The 24904-nt window shown below is 40.3% G+C and overlaps 2 protein-coding genes across 7 annotated transcripts in view; both read right to left on the bottom strand.

The window, feature by feature from the left end:
• Positions 1-24904, bottom strand: part of RINT1 (RAD50 interactor 1) — a 53570-nt gene that overhangs the window by 13578 nt on the left and 15088 nt on the right. Inside the window, exon 1 of one of the 2 annotated variants that reach the window (XM_075712644.1) lies at positions 2127-2133. The exons of the other annotated variant lie outside the window; for it this stretch is intronic. The gene's annotated coding sequence lies outside the window, so the exon portion shown is untranslated. Of the gene's footprint in view, positions 1-2126; positions 2134-24904 lie in introns of those variants that run through there. 2 annotated transcript variants of the gene reach the window in all.
• Positions 736-23758, bottom strand: PUS7 (pseudouridine synthase 7). Of its 5 annotated transcripts, XM_075712715.1 has the most exons (18): positions 23512-23758; positions 21889-21967; positions 20552-20945; positions 18555-18639; positions 18332-18433; positions 17272-17416; positions 15274-15291; positions 12887-12998; positions 11496-11573; positions 9582-9710; positions 9205-9330; positions 8846-8907; positions 8260-8420; positions 7255-7381; positions 6413-6514; positions 3321-3450; positions 2127-2218; positions 736-1397 (listed from the first exon to the last, which is right to left on the bottom strand). In XM_075712715.1, exons 3-18 carry the CDS (start codon positions 20914-20916, stop codon positions 1261-1263), a joined length of 1971 nt encoding a protein of 656 aa, XP_075568830.1. In that variant the 5' UTR covers positions 20917-20945; positions 21889-21967; positions 23512-23758; the 3' UTR covers positions 736-1260. The 5 variants fall into 5 exon arrangements, with proteins under 5 accessions (XP_075568830.1, XP_075568798.1, XP_075568822.1 ...); XM_075712683.1 differs by lacking the exon at positions 15274-15291 and having other exon boundaries at positions 18543-18639; XM_075712707.1 differs by lacking the exon at positions 15274-15291.

The following is a 24904-nucleotide window of genomic DNA, read 5'->3' as shown; positions in this document are numbered from 1 at the left end:
GGGCCGGCCCCGCTGACAGGACGGCGGCTGCCCCGCCCGCCGCAGCCCCGCCCCCGCCGCGTCAGCAGCCCTCGGCCCGGCGGGGGCGGAGCGCAGGGCGCATGCGCGCTGCCGCCCGCCAGCCCCGTGCCGCCGCCCTCCGCCAGCGCCGCGCATGCGCCAGGCCGCCCGCCCCGGCGGGGCCCCGCCGCCGCCACCGCCGCAGGCGCAGGCGCAGGCGCAGGGCCGCACGGCCTACCCCGCTCCGGGCAGGCGGCGGGGCCGGCGGCCGCGCCTTGGGGGAGGCGGGGCTCGGCTGGGGTCGGGGAGCAGCGGGTTTTCTTGCCGTGTGGGAAGCGCAGCCCCGCTGGCGCGGGAGCTTCCACCGCTTCGTGCTTCAGGGCCCCCCTCCTCCTCTCCTGAGGGACCTCGCGGCCGGGCCGGGCCGCCACCACGGCCTGCGGCGGCGGTGGCCGCCTTCCAGTGACGGGATTTCAGCAAGACAAGCTTTTCACTTGGTTTAGAGGTGCTGCAAATGCGCTGTCTTTTTAGAAAAGCTTTATAGTTCTTTCCCCCGCCAGAAACCCGTCTCATCCCCTGCCAGCCAGCACTGAACAGGCGAGATGTGTCAAGGAAGTAGTTACCGATACACGTTTAGGTTTCAGGTTAATTTATTTTCAGTACCTGTTCTTTGGTACAGGTATTAGTAAAGCTGGAAAATACGCGCAAGTATTTTCTCAATTAAAAGACCAACTAATTAAAACAGCTGTACATCTTTACAGCGCACAAAAAGCCTTGCTAACAGAATCCTCTACCGCATCAGCGCAAATGCTACCAGCAAAAACTCCTGCGATACAAATGTTCACCGATACCTTAATTTTGTTGTAACTCATTTTCCTAAGCTGTAATTTAATGTATTTGAAGAGACTTCAATGTGTGCTGAACTCATGAAAACATTCAGTGCTTGCCAAAAAAAAAAAAAAAAAAAAAAAGGCAAGCTAAACATTCTTCCAGGTCTGAAACTATTATAAGCCCATTTCTTAAAGATGCACCAGTGTTACAGCTCAAGCAACTTACTCATTCATTAAAAAGCACCAGTCACTAAGATCTGTATTATATTACAACCACCATCTTGCAAATGACTACTGAAGTTAAATGCTAGCACTAAAAAACTTAAAAAAATACAAATCTCTTACTACCAGTCTTTAAAGATTTGTACAGAACATGTAAATAGGAAAACACTTTACATATGTTAAAATCTAAGTAATTTCTGTAGTTCATTCAGCGTAACCAGGTAGTATTCAGTTGTGTCTGGTTTTTTATGCTTGTGTCCATTTTCAAAACTTCTCGAATCGCCATGGTAGCGTAAGTGGATGGGGGAAGGGAGAACTCCATCTTTAGTGCCCTGAATTTACCATCTATCATAAGGAGTAAGAGGAGACACAAAGCAAGAAAAATTTGTTAAGGGCATAAGTAATGCTTATTCTGGATGCCATCTAAACGGGACTAAAATTTTTCACGACCGACCCCCCCAACCCATAAAACAAAACAACCACCACCACCATACTCCAGTTTACAATCCACAGTGGAACTTCTTAAAACAACTTATTTGTAACATTTTCTCTCAGCAGGAAGTGGTGTTTTAGGGGTTTTCTTTTAAATGCAAAATAAACTTTTGTTCTTTCAAAACTGAATTCCTAGCCTCTCTTCACTTTTGCTGGAAAGTTAGTGTCAAAAGACCTTGTGACCACAGTTATATAAAAAATTTTCCATTGAATTCTGTTAAGTATTTGAGCAGTCTCTTATGTTCAGCACAAATAATACATGCTCAAGCATATAGACAATTTGTGGCTTAATTGCACCTTCATGCATTTCACAGACATTTATTGCTAAGCGTTTACTCGATTTTACATATATCTATAAGAAAATGTAGCAGTCAATACAGACTGCTGGAACAATTGCTCGTACTCTTGAGAAAAATAAGGGTCCTTACTTACACACCTGACTTTGGATATCTTCAACACTATTGATTAACAGTCTAGTTAAATGAAAGCTCTTCCTTAAAAGAGCTTTCAATATGTAGCAGTTCAAAGCAACAGCCATATCAAACTTCTATTTTGCAAACATCAGCAGAAAAATCAACTTACCCGTAGGAAGAACTGGTAATGGTTTTCCTTCCAGCTTATCCAAATCCGTAGTAAATAACGGGATTCTGGGATCATCATATGCAACGACCTCCCTTTATAATATTCATAAGAGTTTTAAATCATTATTTTTTAATTATTTAGAATAAATTTACATATTTTATGCTTATATAATTTTTTTATTTTATTATAATATTGTTTATTATTATTCCAATTTGGCAGTTACAACTGAAATGGAATTTCTAATAAAATAAGGCAGCATTTATGGTGCAATAACTGGTAAAGCTTTATGTAGAAGACTCACCTCTGTTTGGGGAAGATTATAAAAGAAAGAATAAATTAGTGAGAAGCTTCTTTGCATAACTCATCTGTCTTCCCTCATTGGCTGTCAGGATTTTCAGCTATACAAGCAGTATAGTTTATGAAATTATGGGAAGAATGGTGTCAGCTCTAAGAATATTTGGAAAAAAAAAGCCCTCATTTTGAAGAAAGCCATTTAAAGTTCTTTGAAAGGGCTTAAATATATATTCTCTTTCTGCCACTCATTTAACAGAAATCATTCCATATGTAATGATGAGGCTGAAGTAGTAACTGGGAAGTAGATTTTTAAACATCAGCACTAATTAAAATGAAGTGTAAACATTTGTTTTTTTGGTCTCCCTCTTAAACCCTCTCTATTTTTTTTCCTATGCATCAGTGATCAAGTCTTTCTGCACATTTGTACAGTCATCTGTTTAAAAGGTATTTATTCAGTTGCCGTGACAACTAGGTTGTATCTCTAACAACAGTGATTTAGTAGGTTTAAGTGATACAAATCTTTCTGACTGACAGGTATAATTGGAGACCAACTTTCTCATAGCAAGACTACAAAAACACCTGTTTTGACTACTATCTATCATGGTTTCAACATAAATAATTATCTATGAAGGGTTCAGGCAAGCCTGAAGGAGTGTGACAACTAGACAGATGCCTTGACACTCATGCATCACAGAACCAGAGGACCAAGAAAGAAATAAGGCTGTGGTTCAACTTCAACTGCGTAAAAAACACGAGGGAAATGCAGAGAGATTCCTCCCTATCTATGCTTCAGTCTACACATGCATCCTGTGGGTCAATCTAATGGTTCTTCTACTTAGTCACCCCACACAGAGTACATGCTGTCAATTCAAGTGTAATTTCCTTTATCCTCCTACTTACCAACTGACATTCTGAGGTCGAATGATAATCTTTCTGTATGCTCCAGAAAGTGAATAATCTCTGATCTTATGCCTCATGTTGTTGATATCAAGATTGTCAGCTACTAGCATTTCCTTGTAGGCCTCACCAACTGCAAGAGAAGAAAATACTTAATAGGAGAGAGTGTAGTGCAGCCAGTTGAAACAGCCCTTGTTTATGGATCATTCCATCCCTTATATTTAGTAGTTTTCAGCATATGTGGGATAAATGTTACGCAGAAGTTTAAAATTAGTTATTGCAAATCTTATTACCTACAATGTTTGCTTCTACAACCTGATTAGTAGAGGCAGTAAACAAGAAAGAATCTTAGTACATCAAAATTTCAGCTGAAAATTTACAAAATATTTTATTGACATTTCGTTGACATCTCATACATGCTTTCCAATCTAAACTTCACAAGACTAGTCTCAGGTATATAGAGAAAAAAAAAAAAATGGGCCAGAGTACCCATTGCCCGATCTTTGAAAAAGCAGAAGAGTGACGTAAGTTAAGAGAGCCCTCTGAAGAAATTAGCCAGTAGGGACCTTTAAGTACACTGCCAACAGGATTAATTCTATTACAGTCTTGTATCCTTAAGTATGGGCATGTGCATGCACACCTGGGGAAGACAGGGAAGGCAATGGAAATACAAGAATATACTGCAGCTGAAATGCTGTCTGGTGCCTTTGATTTGCAGTGCAATTGCCAGCATTAGTTCATGCAGTTGGGAAATTTAAACAGGAGTTAAGTTAGGCTTACTGCGGGCAAATGCCAGTATAAATATACTGAATGTAAAAAATTGCAGCTTTTCTTTCCAGCCTGTTAATTCAATGTGACTCAGTGCCACACCTCATCACAAACAGATGTTTACCTTCCAAGTGTTTCAGGAACACCGTGTTTCAGTTTATCACCGTAAACAGGATCCTAGCTCTGGGACTAATTTCTGACAGGCAGAGAGTCTCAAGAGACCTGACTGGTCTTTTAAGGACAACCAAGTACGAGAGCAGTTCAACAAAACATTGAGGAGAACAAGCATATGTATTGGGAGACTGGTTTGGCTAAGTAGGGAACTCATGACTCAGCTCGTATGTGTGGACACATACAGTAGGAGAAAGCTAGGGCCAGCTACAACGAAGGAATATATAAACATTGTCCAGGCACATAGGGATGGTGTTAGGAAAGCCAAAGCTCAGCTAGAGTTGAAATCGGCAACAGACATCAAGAGCAACAAGAGTTAAACTGCAACATCAGGAATGAAAGAATACAACAAGGAAAATGTTGGCCTGCTGCTAAATGGGACAGGTGGTCTAGTGACAGACATAAGACTGGTGGTCTCTGCGCCTCCTTTGCCTCAGCCTTGACCAGCAAGGTCTCCCAGGCCTCTGTTCCTAGAGGCAAGGTTCAGGAAAGAGAGGGACTACCAGTAGTGGAAGAAGATGCAGGCTGTGAAAGCAGGCTAACGTCAGAGTAAAGCTCTTCTCTATCATCTCTGAAAGATTGTGGAGATCTGGGGAGGTCCCAGGTGACTGCAGAAAACCAAGTGTGACACCCATCTTCAGAAAAGGCAAGAAGGATGATCTAGGGGATTAGATCAGGCAGACTCACTTTGGTCCCCAGGAAAAATAATGGAGCTAATCCTCTTGGAACATGTTTCTGGGTACACGATAATAGTGACCATGGTTTTACCAAAGGGGGAAAAAGGAAAAGAAAAACCAAAAAACCCACCAACCTTTCTGCCTTCTATGATGAAATTATTACATCTGATGAGGGGACAGCAGTGACTGTTGCCTACCTTGCCTTTAGCAAGGCTGTTGACATGTTCCCACAGCATCCTTGTATCCGAGGTTAGAACATTACAGTGGGTGGACTGCTAGATGGGTAAAGAACTGTCTGGATAGTCACTAGTGGTTTCAATTCTACCTAGGAGCTCATTACAAGCAGACTTCCTCAAGGAACTGGGATGTGTCCTGCTAAATACCTTTATCAGCATACATGGAGGGGCTGGAATTCACCCCAAGTTTGTGGACAAAATCAAGCCGGCAGCTGATACACCCAAGGGCAGGACTGCCACTCAGAGGGACCTAGGCAGGCTAGAGGAATGGGCCAAGGAAATTCAGCAAGGACAAAGTCCTGTACCTGAGTGTGATTAACTCCTTGCAATGGTACAGGCTAGGGAGCAACTCTGCTGCCAGTCACCTGGGACTCCCAGTGGAAAGGAGACTTAACAGTGCCCTGGCACCAACAAAAGCTAATGGCAACAGGAGCTTAGCCAGTAACTACACCAAGAAAAAAAATTACTGCCCTTTACTGGGCACTCGTGAGATTGCACTCGGAATAGTGCGTCCAGTACGAAGTACATGCTGATAAACTTGAATGTGTCCAATGGAGGACCACCCCAATGGGTGGTCCTTTGCTTTGACCAAACCCTGCTTTGACCAGCCTTGCTTTGAACAAAAAGTTGGACCAGATGGCCTCCTGAGGTCCTTTCCAACCAAAACGATTCTACAACTCTATCCCTTAATAATAACATCATGTTCCATGCAGATATAGATCAGTCAAGCTATTCAATTAAAAACAATTTTGATCCAATACACTGTATATACAGGAGATGAAAGATATGTCTTTTTTAATTTTTATTTTTAAAACATTCATATTGGTTAATATTTAAACAGAGCTGGTTCTTTTTTCCTACCTTCAGGCGTTTGCTTGGGTTACAAATTCTAGAAGTTTGGTTTGTTTTCTAATTTAAACATCAAATGCATACACTTTTCAATTAATATTTCACCATTTGTTTTCCCTTGGGCTGAGATAAATAATTTTGCGTCAGTAAAGAATTTCTTTCTTTGGAAAAGCTACTAGCTAAAAAGAAATACGAAACAGATTTATGTTAAATGAAACAAGTTACAATGCAGACTATTATTATCACAATGGGAGAGGCTGACAGTAATGTATAACGTATCAGAGATCTGAAATAGTGTATTGTTTTAATGGTCATCAATGATCTAGTCTTCCTTTTAAGAATGATCTTAAAGCAGAGTTACATTTTCAGTACATAAGTTAACAGTCAGACTTACTTTTATGCTTTGGATAAATAACATCAAATCCAGGCAATGGCATCACTACATCATGGATAGTGTAGTTATCAACATCTCCTTCTTCGATATGAACAGCTGTGGCTACAATCAGGACAGAAAAATGAAGAGTTACCAGTATGGATGCCTGTGACAGTTAACATTAGCTAAATTTAAAATGGACCATTTGATTGAAACAAGCCTACTTTGAGAGGGGTAACTACTATGTTTTATCTCCACTTAATAAACAACATTTTCAAGAAAAGTAGTAACAGTCTTCAAGGCTGTCACAGTCAGTGGCAGAATCACAGCCTGGTTTCCAGCGACTTTTAAGGCTGAATGAAGGACTGCTAGATGAACAGTCTCCTAACCAGGCATCAGGCATACATGAAGGGGAAATACTGTGGACATTCTCACCCCAGGGAAAAGCCAGAGCAAATCCAAGTGAAGAAGGTTTTAACTGAGTGGAGCCTCTGCTTCACAAGATACTAATGCAAACAGAAATTTCTGTGGTTAAAACATTCATAACATCCTTCCACAGCTCTCCATAGCTCAACCACGTTTGAGTTCATTCCTGAGAACAATCAGTCCTTCATAGTGTCTCTTCCCTATCCAGCTATTTGGAAAAACAAGCAAACGAACAGCTCATGGAAGTGCAATACCTAACTTCTGATGCCTTGTAAAATTTGACTAAAACTGGCCAATGGATTCAGAAATCATTGGACCAAAATGGGTGAGAGGGAAAAGAAAATATGTAAGCAGTATCACATAAACAGGTATATCCCTTGTTTTCCTAGGAATTTGAACTACACAGCATCACTGGCTTTTTGTTTGTCTGATTTTACCTCCTTTAAGTGTGAGATCTCCCGGTACAGCTCTAAGTCCATACTCTTCTATTCTCTTGCTCACCATATTATTCCACACATAACTCTGGTAGCTATGAATATACATTAAACGATTATTTCTTGGTATCTAGAGGTAAAGGGAAAAAAAAGTGAAACATTAGAAAGATGTATTTTTAGTTTTTTCTCTCAATCGTTACCAAGAAGTCATATATTTGAAATGTTACCTTCTCCAGCAACAAGACTAACGCAATTTCTTGGTATACAGATTTGATTTTTGTTCATTATTTGGGAAAAGGGTATGTGAAAAAATAATGCTTTTATACATTTGAAATCTGCACAAAAAAACCCTGTGCTTAAATTTAAAAAAAAAAAAAAAGAGCTTTTTAAAAAATATTTTTTTATTCAACAGCTCAAACACAGGGGGCTATTATAAAACATTGAACTCATACTCAACCTCCGGAAACCTTAAGTAAACTTTGCAGATGTGAAAGCACAGTGTTATTCTAATTATTTTCTTCTTAAACAAGAAATTATTCCTTGGCTTCTACAATGGGCCCAATAGTTTGCTGGTGATGAGGTATTTTCTCCGAAGAGTTGATCTTGATTACAATAGTTGAAAATGACAGTGAATCCACCACGTCTATGCCAAGCTGATTCATTAGCACACTATCAGCTTGATTTATACTTTCAAAGCGACAGAAAAACTCTGATACTGAACTTTTGCACAATTCTCAGATCTGTATGATACACGGTTACTAAGTGTAACTGTACTGCTTCCAACGTACCAGAGAGATTGTTGTATAAATTGGAAAGCTTACTATGCATACATTAATAACAGATGTCATCAGTTACTATGCGTCAGTACTTCAAGCAAAACGGCAGAATAAATGAAAAGGTTTTACACTTAACCTTCTACAAGCATCTATGAGTCTATTACAAATTCATCATGATACCGTCAAAAGAGCGTTTAGCCAAGTAAATACCCCACAGCACTTTTACACTCACTATGCCAAATGCAGAGATTATGTTCTTCATTCCATACTTTAAGAGTCCGCGTAGAAGCTGTCCTTCCACGCACCTTTTTACAGGTAGTTTCTTGAGGGCTGCTGCTGGATCTTTAGTCTTTGCCCATTCTTCTCTGCATTTTACTAAGTATCCCTTTTCAGCTAGAACGAGGATGTAAAATAAAAATATTTTAACTATGCACCAAAAGCATCCATCTCACCTTTTGTTAAAACAGTTGAAAAAATTAAAGTTTCGGTCATGGTAATTATACAGATTAACAGAATGACAGAATAGTTGAGGTTGGAAGGCTTCAAGTGAAGGCTGATCAGACTGTGTAAAAGTAATCAGGTCCCTTTTCACCCCCACTGCAAGAAACTGCACAGCAAGGGAAGAGAAGCAGAAAGGCAGAGAGTCTAAAGATTGCTTCTCCATTGCTAAACTGGCTGAAGTTGAGCACATGCAAAGCCATCCTCACAAACGTCCTTTCAAACAGAAAGAATCAAAATCTAAAAGCGTTTTTCCTGAACAGACAATTCTTGGAGGAGGAGAGGCAGAAACACCTGATGTATCATTTTTCAGTCCTTACCTCCTGGTCGTGGTTTTAATATCAAATCCATTACTTCATTCCAATTGTTCTGTAGAATAGCTCTAAGATTCAAACAGTAAAGTTTATTAAGACCTCACTAAATGTATTTTAAGGAGACTTAGCCAAATTATCCAAAAAAAGAAATATTAATGTTTAGATTTATGCAATATTAAAAGTAGTGCTATGATGCAAGATATCTGCTGAAGCAAGTTCAGAAACAAGCTCTTTCTTGAATCTAAAATTAAAACTGGCACATGCAATATGCTAGAAAAACACCCCCCAAAATACATTAGAAGTTATACAGGGACAAAAATAAAATAAAATTAAAAAAAAGGTGCGTGTGTGAAAACAACACATACCTGCCAATTTGATATGTAGGAACAGCTGTGGTTCCGAATCTTTGCATTCCATAGTAATTAATGAATCCAATTTCCCTGAGAGAGTGCATTGCTTGCTCTATCTGGTCATCAGTTCCTGTTATGTTTCTAGCATTAAAAAGAAAAAAGTTATAGACAGATTATTAAAGGCTTACATTATTTTGTGATCCCTATAATATTAAAGCTCAACATCAACATTATATAGCACTTATCAAATTCAACAGACTCCTGCCAACAGAAGGACTTTTCTTCTCTTTTGTAACACAAGACGCACTGATATCCCTTACCTATTTAAAGCACAGGGGCGGGGGGGGGGAGAGAATCTAACAGAACTGTTTAAATACGTACTAATGTATTACCTGAGAACAACAGTGAAATGGTTCCCTTGCAGTTCTCCTAATTTCAGTGGATGGTTCTTGTAACTGAAATTTCCCAATTTGAAGTTCATCAAACATTTATTCAAATGCGCAAGTCTTTGCGCAGTGATTCTAAAAAGAAACAGACAGCAGTGACCAACCTATGCTTAGAAAAGCAGATAATTAAATAAATATAGAAATGCCGGCATTTCAAAACAAAAAGCAGCAAGTCCAGTTTCCCCAGTTTTCTATTGCTGCCTTTTCAAAGTATTTTAATGAAATATCTGAAAGAAAAGAACAGATAATTCTTAAGGCTACTTATACAAAAGGTATACCATGACAAATACTGTTAGTACTGTCTTTTCACATCTATGTAACAGTATATGCTCAAAAAAAAGTATGTTGCAATATTGACGTACACTGTACCCCACAAGCTGAACTCTGCTTTTTTTGAGTAACTACACCACGAATACGCTTCAGTTAGCACAGTCATAAACACGCAGTTAAGTAATTAGCTACTGTGTAAGCTTAGTGCAGATGAAGGAGTATGAAATCCAATCTGTCACTGACATCTGTCATTTTTGTTGCTAGTACTTTTGGAAGCACACCCTGTTCTTTGCATCACCGAGCTGCTCTTTGACACTTACGCTAATATTTATACCAGGATAGACGAGTTTATCAGCTAGCACGGCCAGCGTACTCAGCTCGGAGCGGGCTGATAAATGGTAAAGTCCCCGCTCCTGTGCCATCCTCCTCCAAGGCTGCGCAGGAGTCGGTCGGGTACTGTGGCACTGCTGAACAGGCACCACAAATCAGCACGTATGTGTGTGTATGTCCATCTGTCCATCCGTCCCCATCAACGCTTAGAACACATTTGTCCATCCGTCCGTCCCCATCAACGCTTAGAACACATTTGTCCGTCCGTCCGTCCCCATCAACGCTTAGGACACATTTGTCCGTCCGTCCCCATCAATGCTTAGGACACATTGAAGCTCTTGGACACAACATTAAATGTGATCATATTAAAAGTAAGCAGAACAGCACCTGAGATGGCTACACCACGGGTCTGGTTAACCGTCATCGCTTTGCAAACCTGCCTTGCAGCGACGAGAATCTGGGGCTTCTCACGATTCACAAATTAATAATTCCTTTTATATGTGCAAATGCATGCACACGCAAACCACTGGGAGGACAAACATGAACAATTAAGTAGTGAATGCCCTCCTTTTAACAAGGATTTGATCAAATTTCTGGCTCCCAAACCTTGGAATTCCTCACTTGAGGAGTGTGGTTTTCAAAGAGCTGTAAATAGTAGTCCAGGCAGAATATTCCAGGTAGCTAAACAGATACTGTAATATATGACTACGAGGCATCCATCATTCTCGATTACAGATGTAACACTAATTTCAAGCACCCAGAAATCATATAATTATCTTGGAATATAACAAAATACGTTTTATTTTATCTTAGCAGGTGACTAATGGACGTATGTTAAGGCAGAAAAAAAACCTCATCATCATTTTTTGCCCCTTCTGGCTACTCACAGATGAGCAAAGGCAGTGGTTAGCCTTCTCTGGAGCCGTTCAGGGAGTTCAGTGAGAAAGAAAATAGGATTTCAGCTGGAGGAAGGGGGAAACAAAAATCAGGAAGGAAACGGGACATCATTTTCACCCTGTCCCACTGCTTCAGCCAAATATGCATATCCAGCCTATGGCTCAGAGCACCACTGACTGAAAATGCTAGCAATCACCATGGAATAAAAAAGGATTATAGCACCTTCATTAATACATGTGCTTTACAAGATCAGGACTTGAATCCGCCATTTGTGTCGTGTGCGTATTGAGTCTTCACGGTATTTAGCGAGATATTCAAGTTATCATGGTAGGTGTGCAAATACTCCAGTATATTTTCACTTACCTAAGAACAGCAATCTCTTGAACGGTTATAGCCCTTTTATCTTTAGTTCCCATGTAGGAAAATATGTTTGGCTTCACTCTTAAAAGCAACAGTAACAGATATTGTGTATGTTATAATAGCCACAGATTGAACATAATTTTCAGCATAATTACCTACAATTATTAATCTTCTATATTAAAAACAGAAAATATACATATATTCCCCAGAACTAGGCTACAATTTGACACCCTTGAATATGTGTGACATTTTCTAATCTCATCTATAAGTACATAAAACACAGGGAAACTTCTGTTTTGATTATATGTAGACGGATTCACTTTTACCACAACTGTGCTTTCAGAATATGAGCTTTCAAGTACTTCTTTATATACATCCACTCAATGCATAAACGTGCAGCCAGCACTAATTTCACTAAAAAAAAAAAAAATCATGTCCATTTATTCCTTAAACTTCAAATAACATGTCTGTTTGAATACCAGGCATGCACATTATGTGAGAATATGAGAAGTTAATTTAAAACCTGATCCACTTCTTTCCTTGAGAGGAAAATTTCCTTTCCTTTCCACTTTGTGTTACACAGGGAATATTTCCAGTTATTCCAGCTATGGGCAGCAGGGGGTAGCAGGATTGCCATTGCATACATTTTTCCACCAAACTATGCTCCTATCATTCTGTTCTCAAATACAAATACTAGTAGCATACTGGTTAAGAGTCTAGATTACAAACATTTATTTTTGGACAGGAAGGGAGAAGGGAAAAGGAAGGGAGAAGAGGGGAAGTTTCCCTATGAGTAGATCACTGAATTGACCCAATTTTAAAATAGTTCTTCCTCTGCAATTCACTGCATTCACACCACGCCTTTGGGCAAATCTTTTTGTTGCTGCACTTGATGGGGTGAAAGGAACTAAGACTGTGTTGCCATGGAGAAATTAATACATAGAACAACAGTTTACCAACTGTAACTGCTTAGGAACTGATCAGCATATTATCACAACAGTATCTGACAGGTTCATAACATACTTGCATATATTCACACACTGGGGAAAAAAACCCTGGCTTTTAATTCAGGTTACGCACATTGAGGCTTTGAGCTGCCAAGCCTTTCTCAGATCAGCCAACTTCAACTGTGGACCTTTTTCCATTGAACTAGTAGGGTACAGTCTTTTAAATTTCTTAGGATCATTTTGTTCCATTCTCACCTCCTTCCAAAACTTACAAGTTTCAAATTTGATATTCTAAGAGACCTTTTTTTTTTTTAAAAAAAACCCCACTGACTACAAATTAGGCAACACTTGTTTTGCTCTTACAAAATTCTGAAGCATAACGTTTACAGTAACAGGAAACATGCGGGGGGAGGACTGCATGCTAGCTGGCAGAAACAACAGCCTTACCTTAAAAATTTGGATAGGACATTAATGGCATCCATAGTATCCTTGTTCTCCTTGTACAGTACGAAGTGGCAGTAGCTTCCCCTAGATTTTGGCCAAGAGTGTTTTCTTGGATCTTTAAAAACAAAAGGTTAAAATTTGTAAAGTCATTTTTTTTAAATTTAATTAATATCTTTGCCATTGCAGCTACATTTAAAACAAATATGCAAGAGTCCGTTTCTGCTAATTTCCATCTGCTCTTTTTTTTATAAAAGAAAAAAAGAGAATTACTGACAGCAAAAGCTGCAAAGCACATTGAAGAAGACCTTCTCCCCTTCCACTGGGCTGTAAACGTCTCTTTAATCAATTCTGTCACCTAGAAAATCCTGAATGAAATGGTGACAGTTCCTTTGTTATGAAATAACCTAAAAATATATCCCAGTCATTTAACTGCCATATTGCATGATTAAATTTCTCAAAAACATTATCATTACACTGACCTTCAGTAACAAAAGCCACTCTAGACCTCATCTAGTGCCTTCTAAAATTAATAGATGAGGATCATTGCAGCCCGGTTTGTGGGAAGACTACAATTATTATTTATAGTACTAACATATTCGTTATTTCTGTAGGATTTTTTCTGTATGTCATGCAAAAGCATGGGTCATATCTCTACAAAAGCCTAAAAAAGAGTATACTCACAAAGAGTTTAAGGTGACTTTTTTTTTTAAAAGTTCTGTGGGAGAGAGAAATCTGACACAATAGAGACATTAACAAATAATTCAAGCCAGATACTGTGCCCTGTTTAGAGAATGCCAGAGGGAGAGAGAACTTCAGCTCCTGCAGACTAACAACTGATTTACAATTCTGTACAATTATTTGGTGTTTTCTGCAGAGGGAAGAAAACTGTCACTGTATTTGTCAAGCTTTTTTTGCACATAAAAGCCTCCAGAGATAAAACTTTCCTTTTACTGTTATTCACTGTTGATGGCATTACTGGCAAGGGGGATTGATTCTACACATGCTTAGCAACCAGTTTTGAGATGCTTTGTTTATCAATTCTTTGTTTTATAAGAACAAAACTAAGGATTTGTTTTGTTTTAAATAAGAAGTCCCCTATCTCTTGGTAGCCACCATGCAGACATTCCTGGTTTTGCACAAAAAGGACTTAAGTGTCTTTTGTAACATCGAAAGCCAACTGAAAAAGCCAGTCCTATTCCACTATATAAACACCAATGCAGGAAGGAAGTTCTTGGGAAATTTTGCTCTTTTTGTTCATGTTAGTTTAATAAAGCCCAGATATCCCACACAGACAGTGAATATGTTTAATTTTCATTAAAACTTTCTGGTTTTTTAACTTTTTTTGAGAAGCCACCATCCATACACACACTTCTGCAAAAACAATTTTGCATGCTACAGTATAAAGTATTACACATGTAGTTTTTAATCACTTAAAAATTATTGCAGCGCTTGCCTTGTAGCATCAGTTTCTAAGCAAACCTCCTCCTATGGAGTTTCCTAGGACCTAGGCTGAGCAGTATGGTCCAAAGCCTGTTAAGAGACCTCATGCTCCTGCTGGTCTGCCTTCTGAGCCACCACTGTTCTTAAACACAGTCAATGAAACACTGCATTCAGCTTGAAGAGCAAGGTCCTTCATGAAGAACTCCGTAGTTAGAAGGGAAGAGAGGAAGGCAGAGGTGGATTCACAGGGAAAGTCTTCTCCAGCTGGACTTATTCTTTAAATATAACCAACCCTTCTTGCACACGGTCATTTCAACATCCTTCAGGAAGTAAGCCCTAATCTGGGCTAGACTAAAAGGACTGTATAGATAGTATATATGCCAACGGGCTCTTCACGCTTTGGGCATCACAGCCATATGCCTATCCACCGCACTGCCAGCCACGCTGAGTACTGGGAGGCTGCAGCTCCAGTCCTGGTCTTTAACCATTCCTCACCCAATACTTCAAGGTATTCAACTGGGCCCTTTTTCCAAACCTTTTACTGCAACTCGAGGTCTGGAAGCTCTTTTTTAATATCAGGATATATGATATATACTTTTAAAGTTGTATAAATACAGATAGTGGTGTCTGAAATATAAGGCTGAAGCGCAAAGGCTTGGCTTAATGAAATCAATGGAAAATTTACCATAGATGTCAAACAGTATTGTCAAAACTGATAATTCACATCACTTATTACTGGCAGACTTTCTCTGCGCCAAGTAACTACTGCCTATACCGCACTAGGAAAAAGAGGTAGCACAAGCCCAATTCTTGGCTGTTTCAGGGAATTTTAAGCATTACTTATGTGTAAGGTTTTTTATTTGTTACTGGTTTGGCCAGTCTTGCGCTATTTAGGAGGTCGTAATCGTTGGCATTTCATTTTGTTAGCATGAAATGTCAACATTTCTTACCTGTTGCAGTTCTGACCTCTGTCCCAATGCATAGCATAAAGAGCACAAAAGAGTAGCATTTAATTTTTAGACTGTCGAAGGGTTTTTAGAGGTGAACATGCAGGTTTATGGTTATGGGATTGTTTATGCTTTAGAGAGCATCCAACAGTTAGGTGGTGGATGACAGCAATTTAGACAGTTATGCAATGGAATCGTGCAGAGGCAAACAGTGAACATATGGAAAGCTTCAACTGGAGATGCAACAAACTTCATTTGTGGACAATGATGAAACAGCAGTTTACTGACAATTTAGTAAGGCAGTATTTTAAGTATTTTGGGTGTAAACTTACTATAGCCACAAAGCAGCTTCTGATTTTAAATTTTAGGAAAGTATGTTTGGTAACCTTTTACATTATCAACAAAAGTAATCAGATATCTCAGCTAATATTCAAATATTCTACACTTCTGCAATCTTTCTTGACTGGGGAACCCACTCAGGACTAAGATGTGTTAGTGGCTATATAAACACGGAAGATAAATATAATCCTGACTAAAAAGAACTTGCATTCTTAAATCCTACATTCATAAGCATTTACACACACTCACTGCGCACATCTCCACCAACATGCACAGGTGTTTGTAGCATCACAACTTAGGAATCCGAGTTTAAATAAATGATGCTCCTCTGCATCACAAGATGGTGCTCCAGATAATGTTTTAATCCTAGAGACACGTCACTAAATTATTTTCAGTGTATTTCAAATACTTAAATTCTTTTATACCGTATCTCTGAAATCAGACTGGTCAGCTTAATAACAACCACTTGACCGTAACAATGGTTAAGGAATAGAAGCAGCAGAAGGAAAAGGTGGAGGTAAAACCATTACAAACCAACAGAGAACAAAACTGGCTGAGGAGAATTTTGTGCTGGTAAGTATACATACTCCATGCATAAACCATGCAAACATACATATTTTCTAAACATGGTTAAACAAGATACATAAACACATTATAATTGTACCAACAAAAGTACAACATCCCCATATTTGCTTAGAACAAGCCTTAAAAAACAATAACTGAATTGAATGTGGAGATGGTTTTATTTCCAATTTTAAGTTATCTCCTTATCCTTTCTCCATCTCCTTCATCTTTAAAATGAAAGGGCTAGGCTTACATACTGTCATTTGTAGCAGGTTGAAATGACATAGGAATGCAGTTTAAACCAAACCAAACCTTAACACCTTTCGTTAAATGTGCAACATTCTGCATGTAGACAATCCTCTCAACTTACAGTAGCAACAAATTTGTAATAACATTAAAAGATGTAGAACACATGAATTTATCCCCAGTAACCAAAACAATATTTGACAAGATTAAGGTGGATAACACTTCATTTTGAAAATCCTTCATTACTTTGATTATTCCAAAATAGTAACTGTGATTTGTAACAAATAAAGACAATTTTCTTCAAATGTAACTAGCCTGGGAAGCAGAAGTAGCCTTACAGATCATGGTAAACATAATATGTTTTATATAAAACTATAACTCTGAGAGAACAAATAGGTGCTTGTCTCTATTCAAGTAATTGAGAAATTTGTAATGGATTTTCAAGACAGTCAAGATTACACTGTCAGTGTAACATACACATTTCAACTACACTATCTTGCTTCCACAATCACACTTACACATCCAGGTAAGTTCATGAAAGCCAAGTTCAAACAATACTGAAAATAAAGCCCCTATTCTTCCTATTCCCACTGAGGTAGCAAAAGATCCTCTCACTTCTAACATGGTTGTAGTTGATGAATGATTTGGAAAGAAAAACAAGTAGAAATTTAAATTCGAAACACTCCTTGTGTTTCTAGTCATTTTAGATGCACAGCATCAATTGCAAAGAGGAAAAAGCAAAGCCAGACTACATTAGGTGGTATGCTCCACTTGAAGGACTTACTAACAACTTCTATTTTGGGGATAACTTTAGCATTTACTTTACCCAACTGCTGTGATACTGAAACTCACTTGCCAGTGCTTTTTTCCCAGCAGCATGATAAGCAATAATGTATTTTTTTCCATCTCGATCTTCTGTTTTAGTCTCCAGTCCAGGAAACAAGGACTTCACAGCCTGATGGATAACTGTTCTTTTTTCTTTGGTGTCTTCAATTACCTGTGTTAATACACACACATGCAGAAACCAAATAAAGTAATACAAAAGGGGAGGGATTCTCTCAAGGTTAAATTTTGCATGCTTAAAGAAAACCTACCAAACCACACTAAAGTACTGAATAGGTATACTTTTAAAAGTCTGGCCTACTTCTTAAAAGTAGTTTGAAAAATAATAAAGAACTCTGCTACAAACCCCAGTCTCAACATTCACAAACCAAAACTCTCAAGATTTACACCCCTCTTCTCTGCTTAACAAAATTCCCTCTTCTAATGAAAACTCTGGCAAAGATGAAGTTTTTCTACATTCATTAAAGAAAAAAAAATGGCTAGATAAGATTATTTAGTGTGTGAATGCTTATTTGAAATTACCAGATTTAATCCCACTCATCTCTGTGTCCCAAATTTAGCTCATCAGTTATCCTTCAAGTATATGGAATATTTGGATGTTTAAAAATACCAAGTTTTAATTTCTTTTTGTACATTATTTTTCTTGTTACAGAAGAGCATATTTACCTTCTTTTCTATTAAATCACTAAACACTGACCTTGAAAATAGTCTTTCATCAGAATGGATGTTTTATTTAACTCTTCTTACATAATTATCCTATAAAACACTACTAGGAAGAAAACCAAAATACCACAAGAAAATTTTAACACCACAGAAATTAAGACATATGTTTGAGTTCATGCATACAGTCCCCCTGAACTCAAAATGACAACTCATGTGCATGAATTTCAGCATATCTGTAAGGCTTTACAGAATTGAACCCCAAACTGGAAACATTTCGGTGTCACTTGTTACCTCGTGTTCAAACTGCTCTTATACCTTACATGCATTAGAAAGCACATACCTTCCACTCACTCACTCTCTTATCCTCCTCCCCCACCCCAAACTTCGTATCATTTATTAATTTTACCTCTATGGCAACACTAGTTTCCTTATTCTTAAGAAGCTGGAGCTCCTCTAAACGCTGCTTGTCTTCGTCTGACAAAACTGTAAATGTTTCTTCTGATGGGTCCTAATACATATTTGGGGGAGGAAAAACAAACATCCAATAACCTGCATGGAACAACTTTCAGCTTTTTAAAGTTTTTGCTTAAGGACCATAGCCATTACCGAATCTTTACCTCAGAATTTACCTCATCATCCACTGGAACAGAGAAGTCATCTAAATGGCTCACACGTCCATCTTTGCCTATTTCATGGACAACAAAGTCTGAGTACCTGATAGGAAGAAACACGTTAAAACTGCAATAAAAAAATAAAAATCTCACATCACATCAAGTCCTTTCCCAAGAAGCTGTTTGTTAGCAGAATTCATTCAAGAATTCTGAATTCACGCAATTCAATGCATGTAAAGGAAACTTGAACCATGAGAAAGCTGTACCTATTCTCACCCCTCAGAAGAATACCATGAGAACACAGAAGAAAGCCTGGCATATCTAAATGCAGCAGACCCCTTTGCAGATAACCCAACACCCGCTGTAGTTATTCCGAGTCATTTCATTACTAGCCTGCAGAGATCAGTAATGCATATCCTCAATCCCAGTCATTACTGCCAATTAAGACTCTACTGCATTGCTACGGTGTGAACACAAATGCATTAACTCTGTCACTTCAAATAACCTGCAGAACAAACTACATGTGAGCCACTCTTTGAGGAAAGCAGGACAAATTCAGCTGTTACATATATTCAATTATAGAGAACATCTTTCACATAAACAGCTACCCTGCACTCTCTATGACAGCAACACAGAATTTGACTGTGACATTTTTGATCAAGTCACTATGTCCAATAATAAAAACATCCTGACTTTAACAGAGCACAGTCTATGTTGCAATTGCTAAATGATTTTTAAGTAGCATCTGCTTGTAAAGGAAAAAAAAAAAACAAAAAGAAAAAAAAATTCTTAGGCTATGAGTGTTGAAAAATTAATAAAACTTCACCACGGGAATGTTTCTACTGTATCTCCCCCAAGCCTCCGTTTGCCATACCTCTGTGCAGCCATACATCATATCAGTAGAATACTTTCCCGAGGAGTGTTGTGTGTCCTCTCTCTTATTATCTGTAGCTGTCTGGACATGCTAGTGACTGGTACCATAAAAATGCCAGGACTAAATTAATGATAGGTGTTATAAACTAGGATCAAAGAAAAACCATAAGCCCATGAACGCTTCTACTACCTGGCGACCTTTGGCCACCTCGGTTCAAAACTGGCAGACTTCCCAGAAAGAGGTTCAGCACAGACTGTGTTCCCCAGTGAAGGATTATGCTAGCTGCTTAATGCTGCATAAAAGATTAAATACATACACAATATGTACATATCACTTTGTTATGTAAAATGACCTCTATATAGGCCAGTATTTAAAAACAGGGACTTCTTGGTGCGTCAACAAAGCACCCTTAACTGCTTTGCTAAGTCAGGGCAACAATGATTCTCACTTCAGTGAGTTTTTGTATTTGCATTCTGTTTTAGTCAAGGATGTTATTTAATTTAAAAACCCTGGAAGTTTCATTTAAAAAAAGCTACTAAACCCCAAACATCTTATTAAGTATATAATGTAAAATCCCACACCCTGAGTTATAAAATTCCCTTTTATGTTTCATAAATGACATTACAACTGATCAGACTATAATTTAAAGCCTAATGGGCCATCCGACAATATACGTGTTTGAAGACATTAGCACAAAAAATTCAGGGAAAAGCAAAGAAGAACCAAAGAGGGATGGTTTCAATACCGTTCTCCAGTGCATCTTGTATCAGCACTGAAGAGTGGTACAAAAGGTGGGTGTACTGCATAAGGTTTTATGCTGTATGCTGCTGCCAGAGAGCAAGACAAACGGCAAAGGTCAGTGTAATCATGCATTTCTATCCATACACAGCTTCCTTCTTCAAAGCTCCGTTTGACAGGAATGAAGAAAGGAAAAAAAAAAAAAAAAACAAAAGAAGAAAACCAATCTAGGAAAGTCCCAAATTAAACCTTTGTTTCAGTCTCAGCACTAGGAAAAGAAAGTGATGAACCTCCCAAGTGGCCGCACATAATCCAGTTGCATCCTGCGAGTCAGAAAAGGAAAATGGAGAACAACAGCTGCTTAACACAAGGAATAAATGTACATAACAAGACAAAGAGTTACCTCTCTTTTAAGATTCCAGAAAACCCTTTATGAGAGCTAACAAATTTAGTTATGCCAACATCACTTTCTGTCAGTCCATGCTTCATCATGTCTGCAAAGCTCTCTGGATCTCCATCTTCATCACTGTCCTCTAGCTCCTCATCTTCCTGCTCCTCACTTTCCTCATTGGGGATTATTTCATTTTTCGTGTCCTCAAGCAGAGATTTGTCAGGTTGTTCTGTTACAGTCTCAACGCTCTGCCCAGAGTCGTTCCCTGTCTTAGACTTCTCTGAGATCTTCTGTCTTTTGATTTCGTCTGCATTAGCCACATCATCCTCAGAGTGAGGACGTTTCAAGGATACACTATTCATTTCTACAGTTTCCATGTTTAAGGCACAGTGTAGGATAGAAAGCCCTGAGGAGCAAGAAGAATGGCTTATTTCCTGTCTGCTTAAGAGCAATATCAACACATAGTCTCTTCACTCCAAGGACTCTGCGCCCTGCAACAGTTCAGGAAAACCACATAACTTTCTGCATTTTTAAGTTAAACATCAAGTAAAGATTTTGTACAGCTAGAAACAATGTGTACTTGGGAAGAGAGAAGGGAGATGTTAAGGGGACTTAACACCCACCCCAGGCAGCATGCATGTTAGGCTACAGAAGAGCAGGATTCAATACTACACTAACCGTTTACCACCACTGTCGCTCTTGCCAACTCGTACCACAGCTGCATCCAGCCCTGTGCACACAGGCTCTGCTGTCCATAGCAATTTAGTGCCTCACAAACTTTTTGTTCCCAAGCTTTCTGTTAAACACGACTACTCTCGATTATTCCTTGTCCTACCAAGATTCCATCTTGCAAGGATTGAGAGAGGATGGCTCAATTCCCCCAAACCTGAAATCTCATCTCTTCTAACACACACAATCCCACACAGAATCATAGAATCATAGAATCGTTTAGGTTGGAAAAGACCTTTAAGATCATCCAGTCCAACCATTAACCTAACATTACCAAGTCCACCACTAAACCAATTAAGGGTAGAGTAGTAATTTCGTGTTTCCTGGCTTGGTGGCTGGATTATTTTTAATGAAAGTAAAAACTAGGAATCATTAAGGTTGGAAAGGACCTCTAAGATCATCGGTCCGACCATCAACCCAACACCCCCATGTCCACTAAACCAAGTCCCAAAGTGCCACGTCTACCCGTTTTTTGAACCCTTCCAGGGATAATGGAAGTCAAGGTGGCAGCAACTCAGACCAAAAGATGAGAGGGATGAGATAACAAAATCCTTGAATGAGTGGGACAAACAAAACAACAAGGAAGTGAAATGATCTCTGAGAAGAACATGACTACTCACACTGGTGGAGCAGAGCTCTGACTCTTCCCTGGCACCTTGAGCTGCCACCTTTGCGTCAGCAGAACTAGTACCTTCAGATCTGAAAAACAGAGGAAAACTAACTCTTTGACAAAGTCTTAGGCAAAAAAAAAGGACTATGAAAACATGTATGAATGTGGTCATTACAGAAACCAGCCACCTCTGAACCCAGGTACCAGTAGTTATATAGGAGCAGACACTACTCAGACAGTTAATAACAAACACAATTGTAAAAGTGTTATCAAGCTAGTGACATAACACAATATTGCTATTCAGCAAGCCACAGCAGAGAAGTTTGGGTTTATTTCTACGTTCATGGAAGGAGACCAGATTTCCTGTAATTAGGCAATGACGGGACCTTTCTCCCAGCATCGCCCACCTGGCACACCGGTGTGTTGGGGATAAACCGCAGGGTTTGGTAGCAGGGGGCTGCATGGGAAGAGGCCATCAGCTGCCCTGTGCTGGTCACGGCCAGTTCCATCTGGCTCCATAATGGACCATACCCACCGCCTGCCAAAACTCCAACTCATCCGATGAGCACACAGTGCCTCTGCTCCGGCTTATTTGAGAGGGAGGAGCTGCCAGTGGCAGAAAGCACAACGGGAAGCACAGGAGGCGGTGTGTGACTGGGCTAAAAAAAGACATGGGGGGAGGCACGGGGAAGGGGACATTGTTGGGGACACGGCTGGAGACGCCCTCTTGGAAGGAGGCTCTCCACACCCGAGCAGGGACACCCCTGAGAGGACTGCAGCCCGTGAAGGTGCCCGCGCCAGGGCAGGGACACCCTTGAGGGCACCATGGCCTGTGGGGGGACCCACATGGGAGCAGAAGAAATGAGAAGGAAGGAGAAGCGGAAAGAAACCTCCATGCACCAACCCCAAGCTCCTGCACCACCGCTGCCTGGCCCAAGGGACAGAGCGTAACCTGTGGGGACAACTGGGGGAGGGGAGACAAGGAAAGCAGGGGACGGGAGGTGTCTGGAGTGAAGGGGAGGGGCAGGAAAGGAGTTTTCCCCAACTGTTTAACTGGTTGTCTTCTTTGTAGCTGACTAGCCAAATCACTAATTAAAAGTTTATGTTAACGGGCAATAAATTAAATTAAATTCCCCAAGTCAAGACAGTTTTGCCCACAACAGGCAAGTTTCTAAATGAACAGGATTCAACTGCTACTAAGAAATTAATCTAGGTACAGAGCAGTATTTTAGAGCTACACACATCATCCTGTATTATTTCTCCAGCCACTAGATAGCATATTCTATTTAATTTTAAAGGGTATGTTTTTAAAGGAAGACTCATTACCAACTCGATAATCACCATGTGATGGGTTGTTAACTAACTGTTACCAGTTAGCTGTTTGCTACTGCTGATTTCATCACCTAGACTTTCTGTTCTAGAGGTCACAAACCTAGGGTAAAGAGGCAGGAACAACTGCTTTAGAAACACCTGAAACGTTTTGCTCAAATGAAGAACTGAAAATGGACACCTGAAAAAAGAATGGACAAAAAGGAAATAAGGAGAGTCTTATAAAAAAGTGTATGTGGTGCCTGAAGAGAGGAGTGACAAAACACATGCAGAAGAAAGCAGAACAATCAGCAAATCAATGTACCTTCAAGCAGAAAGCACCAATTTCAATTTGTCCTCAAATAAAAACGAAGGATGTAAAATCCTGCTTTAAAAATAAAAAAATAAAAAAAAAGAAATCACACCCAGGAGAAGCAATTCACCAGCATTTCCAGATTCTTCTATGTTCCCAAATTTACGGAGCCCGGGTTATAAAAGACTGATGTGGAAAAGGCTTCTAGATGGCTTGTGAATGTCTTCACGTGGCAAACAAAACACCACTCGGCACAGAGAAATCCTCCGAGACACCTGCCAAAGGAGGTAACAAGACAAATCTCATGTTTCTAAAACAAAATTGTAATACCTAGTTATTGAATAATACAAACTGTTAGAAGAATTTAACGTCGGCCACAAACACGCCGAAATTGTCAGATATGGCCTGTTCTCACAGCAGAGGAATGGCTCGCATACAACGAGGTACTATCCTGTACCAAATGGTGGCCATCATCTGGGAAAACTTCTGCAGGACAATTACTTGAAGGAGCAAACTGAAGTGAGCGGGGCACATGCTGTCTCACTTGCCCAGATCGCTAGTGAGAGGCGCCGATGATTTTCTGACAGCTGCTCAACTGTCTCGGCCCTTTTCCTAGCAAACAGGTGTTTCCATAAAAGCCAGAATCTGCATAAAGAGCAACTCCAAAAAAGCAAGAATCTGCAAAAAGAGCAACTCCATAAAAGCCAGAATCTGCATAAAGAGCAACTCCAAAAAAGCAAGAATCTGCATAAAGAGCAACTCCGAAAAAGCCAGAATCTGCATAAAGAGCAACTCCAAAAAAGCCAGAATCTGCCTAAAGAGCAACTCCGCAGCAGGTTTCAACAGAGACCCGTGTTTTAGCAGAGACTGAATTTACTACTACAAATAAAGGGCTTGATTCTCCCCAGCGAGAAATGCTGAGCCACTAGTTCTGGTGTGGTACCTGGCAGGCAGGGGCACGGGCAGGTGGGCGGTATTAAAACAATAAAGAAGAGCGGGCGCAGGCCGGCGCTGGGTACGAAGCTGGCTCCGCCTGAGGCGAGGCGAGGCGGGCGGGCACCATGACCCAGCAGCGCCCGCGGGAGGCAGCGGGGAAGCGCCCGGGTGCGGGGAGCGGCTCCCACCCGGGCGGGCGGGCGGGCAGGGACCCGGGCGGGGGGAGCGGGCCGGGCAGCCAGCGCTCCGGGAGGGCCGGGCCGGAAGAGCGGCGGCAGGTCCCGCGGCCCGGCTCTGCCGCTGCCAGCCCCGAGGCTGCCGGGGCAGGGCGAGGGCGAGCGGAGGGGCCGGGGCCGGCGGGAGGCGGCGGCGGCGAAGGGCTGCGCTGGGCTCCCGGCACCGCGCGGCTGCTGCGGGGGCCCCGGAGCGGGCCGGGGAAAGCCCGGCGCAACTGGGGGGGAAGTTGCCC

This window comes from Pelecanus crispus, chromosome 1, assembly GCF_030463565.1.
Source record: "Pelecanus crispus isolate bPelCri1 chromosome 1, bPelCri1.pri, whole genome shotgun sequence".
NCBI classification, from domain to species: domain Eukaryota; kingdom Metazoa; phylum Chordata; class Aves; order Pelecaniformes; family Pelecanidae; genus Pelecanus; species Pelecanus crispus.
This window is presented reverse-complemented; position numbering and strand designations above follow the sequence as displayed.

Excerpts from the sequence above, each read along its gene's own strand:
- PUS7 (XM_075712715.1), bottom strand. The coding sequence starts at position 20,916 with ATGGAAACTGTAGAAATGAATAGTGTATCCTTGAAACGTCCTCACTCT. Across the intron at positions 6,515-7,254 it reads AGATCTCACACTTAAAGGAG|CCACAGCTGTTCATATCGAA; the intron begins GTAAAATCAGAC and ends TCCTGATTGTAG. Across the intron at positions 1,398-2,126 it reads ATTACCAGTTCTTCCTACGG|ATGGTAAATTCAGGGCACTA; the intron begins GTAAGTTGATTT and ends TCCTTATGATAG.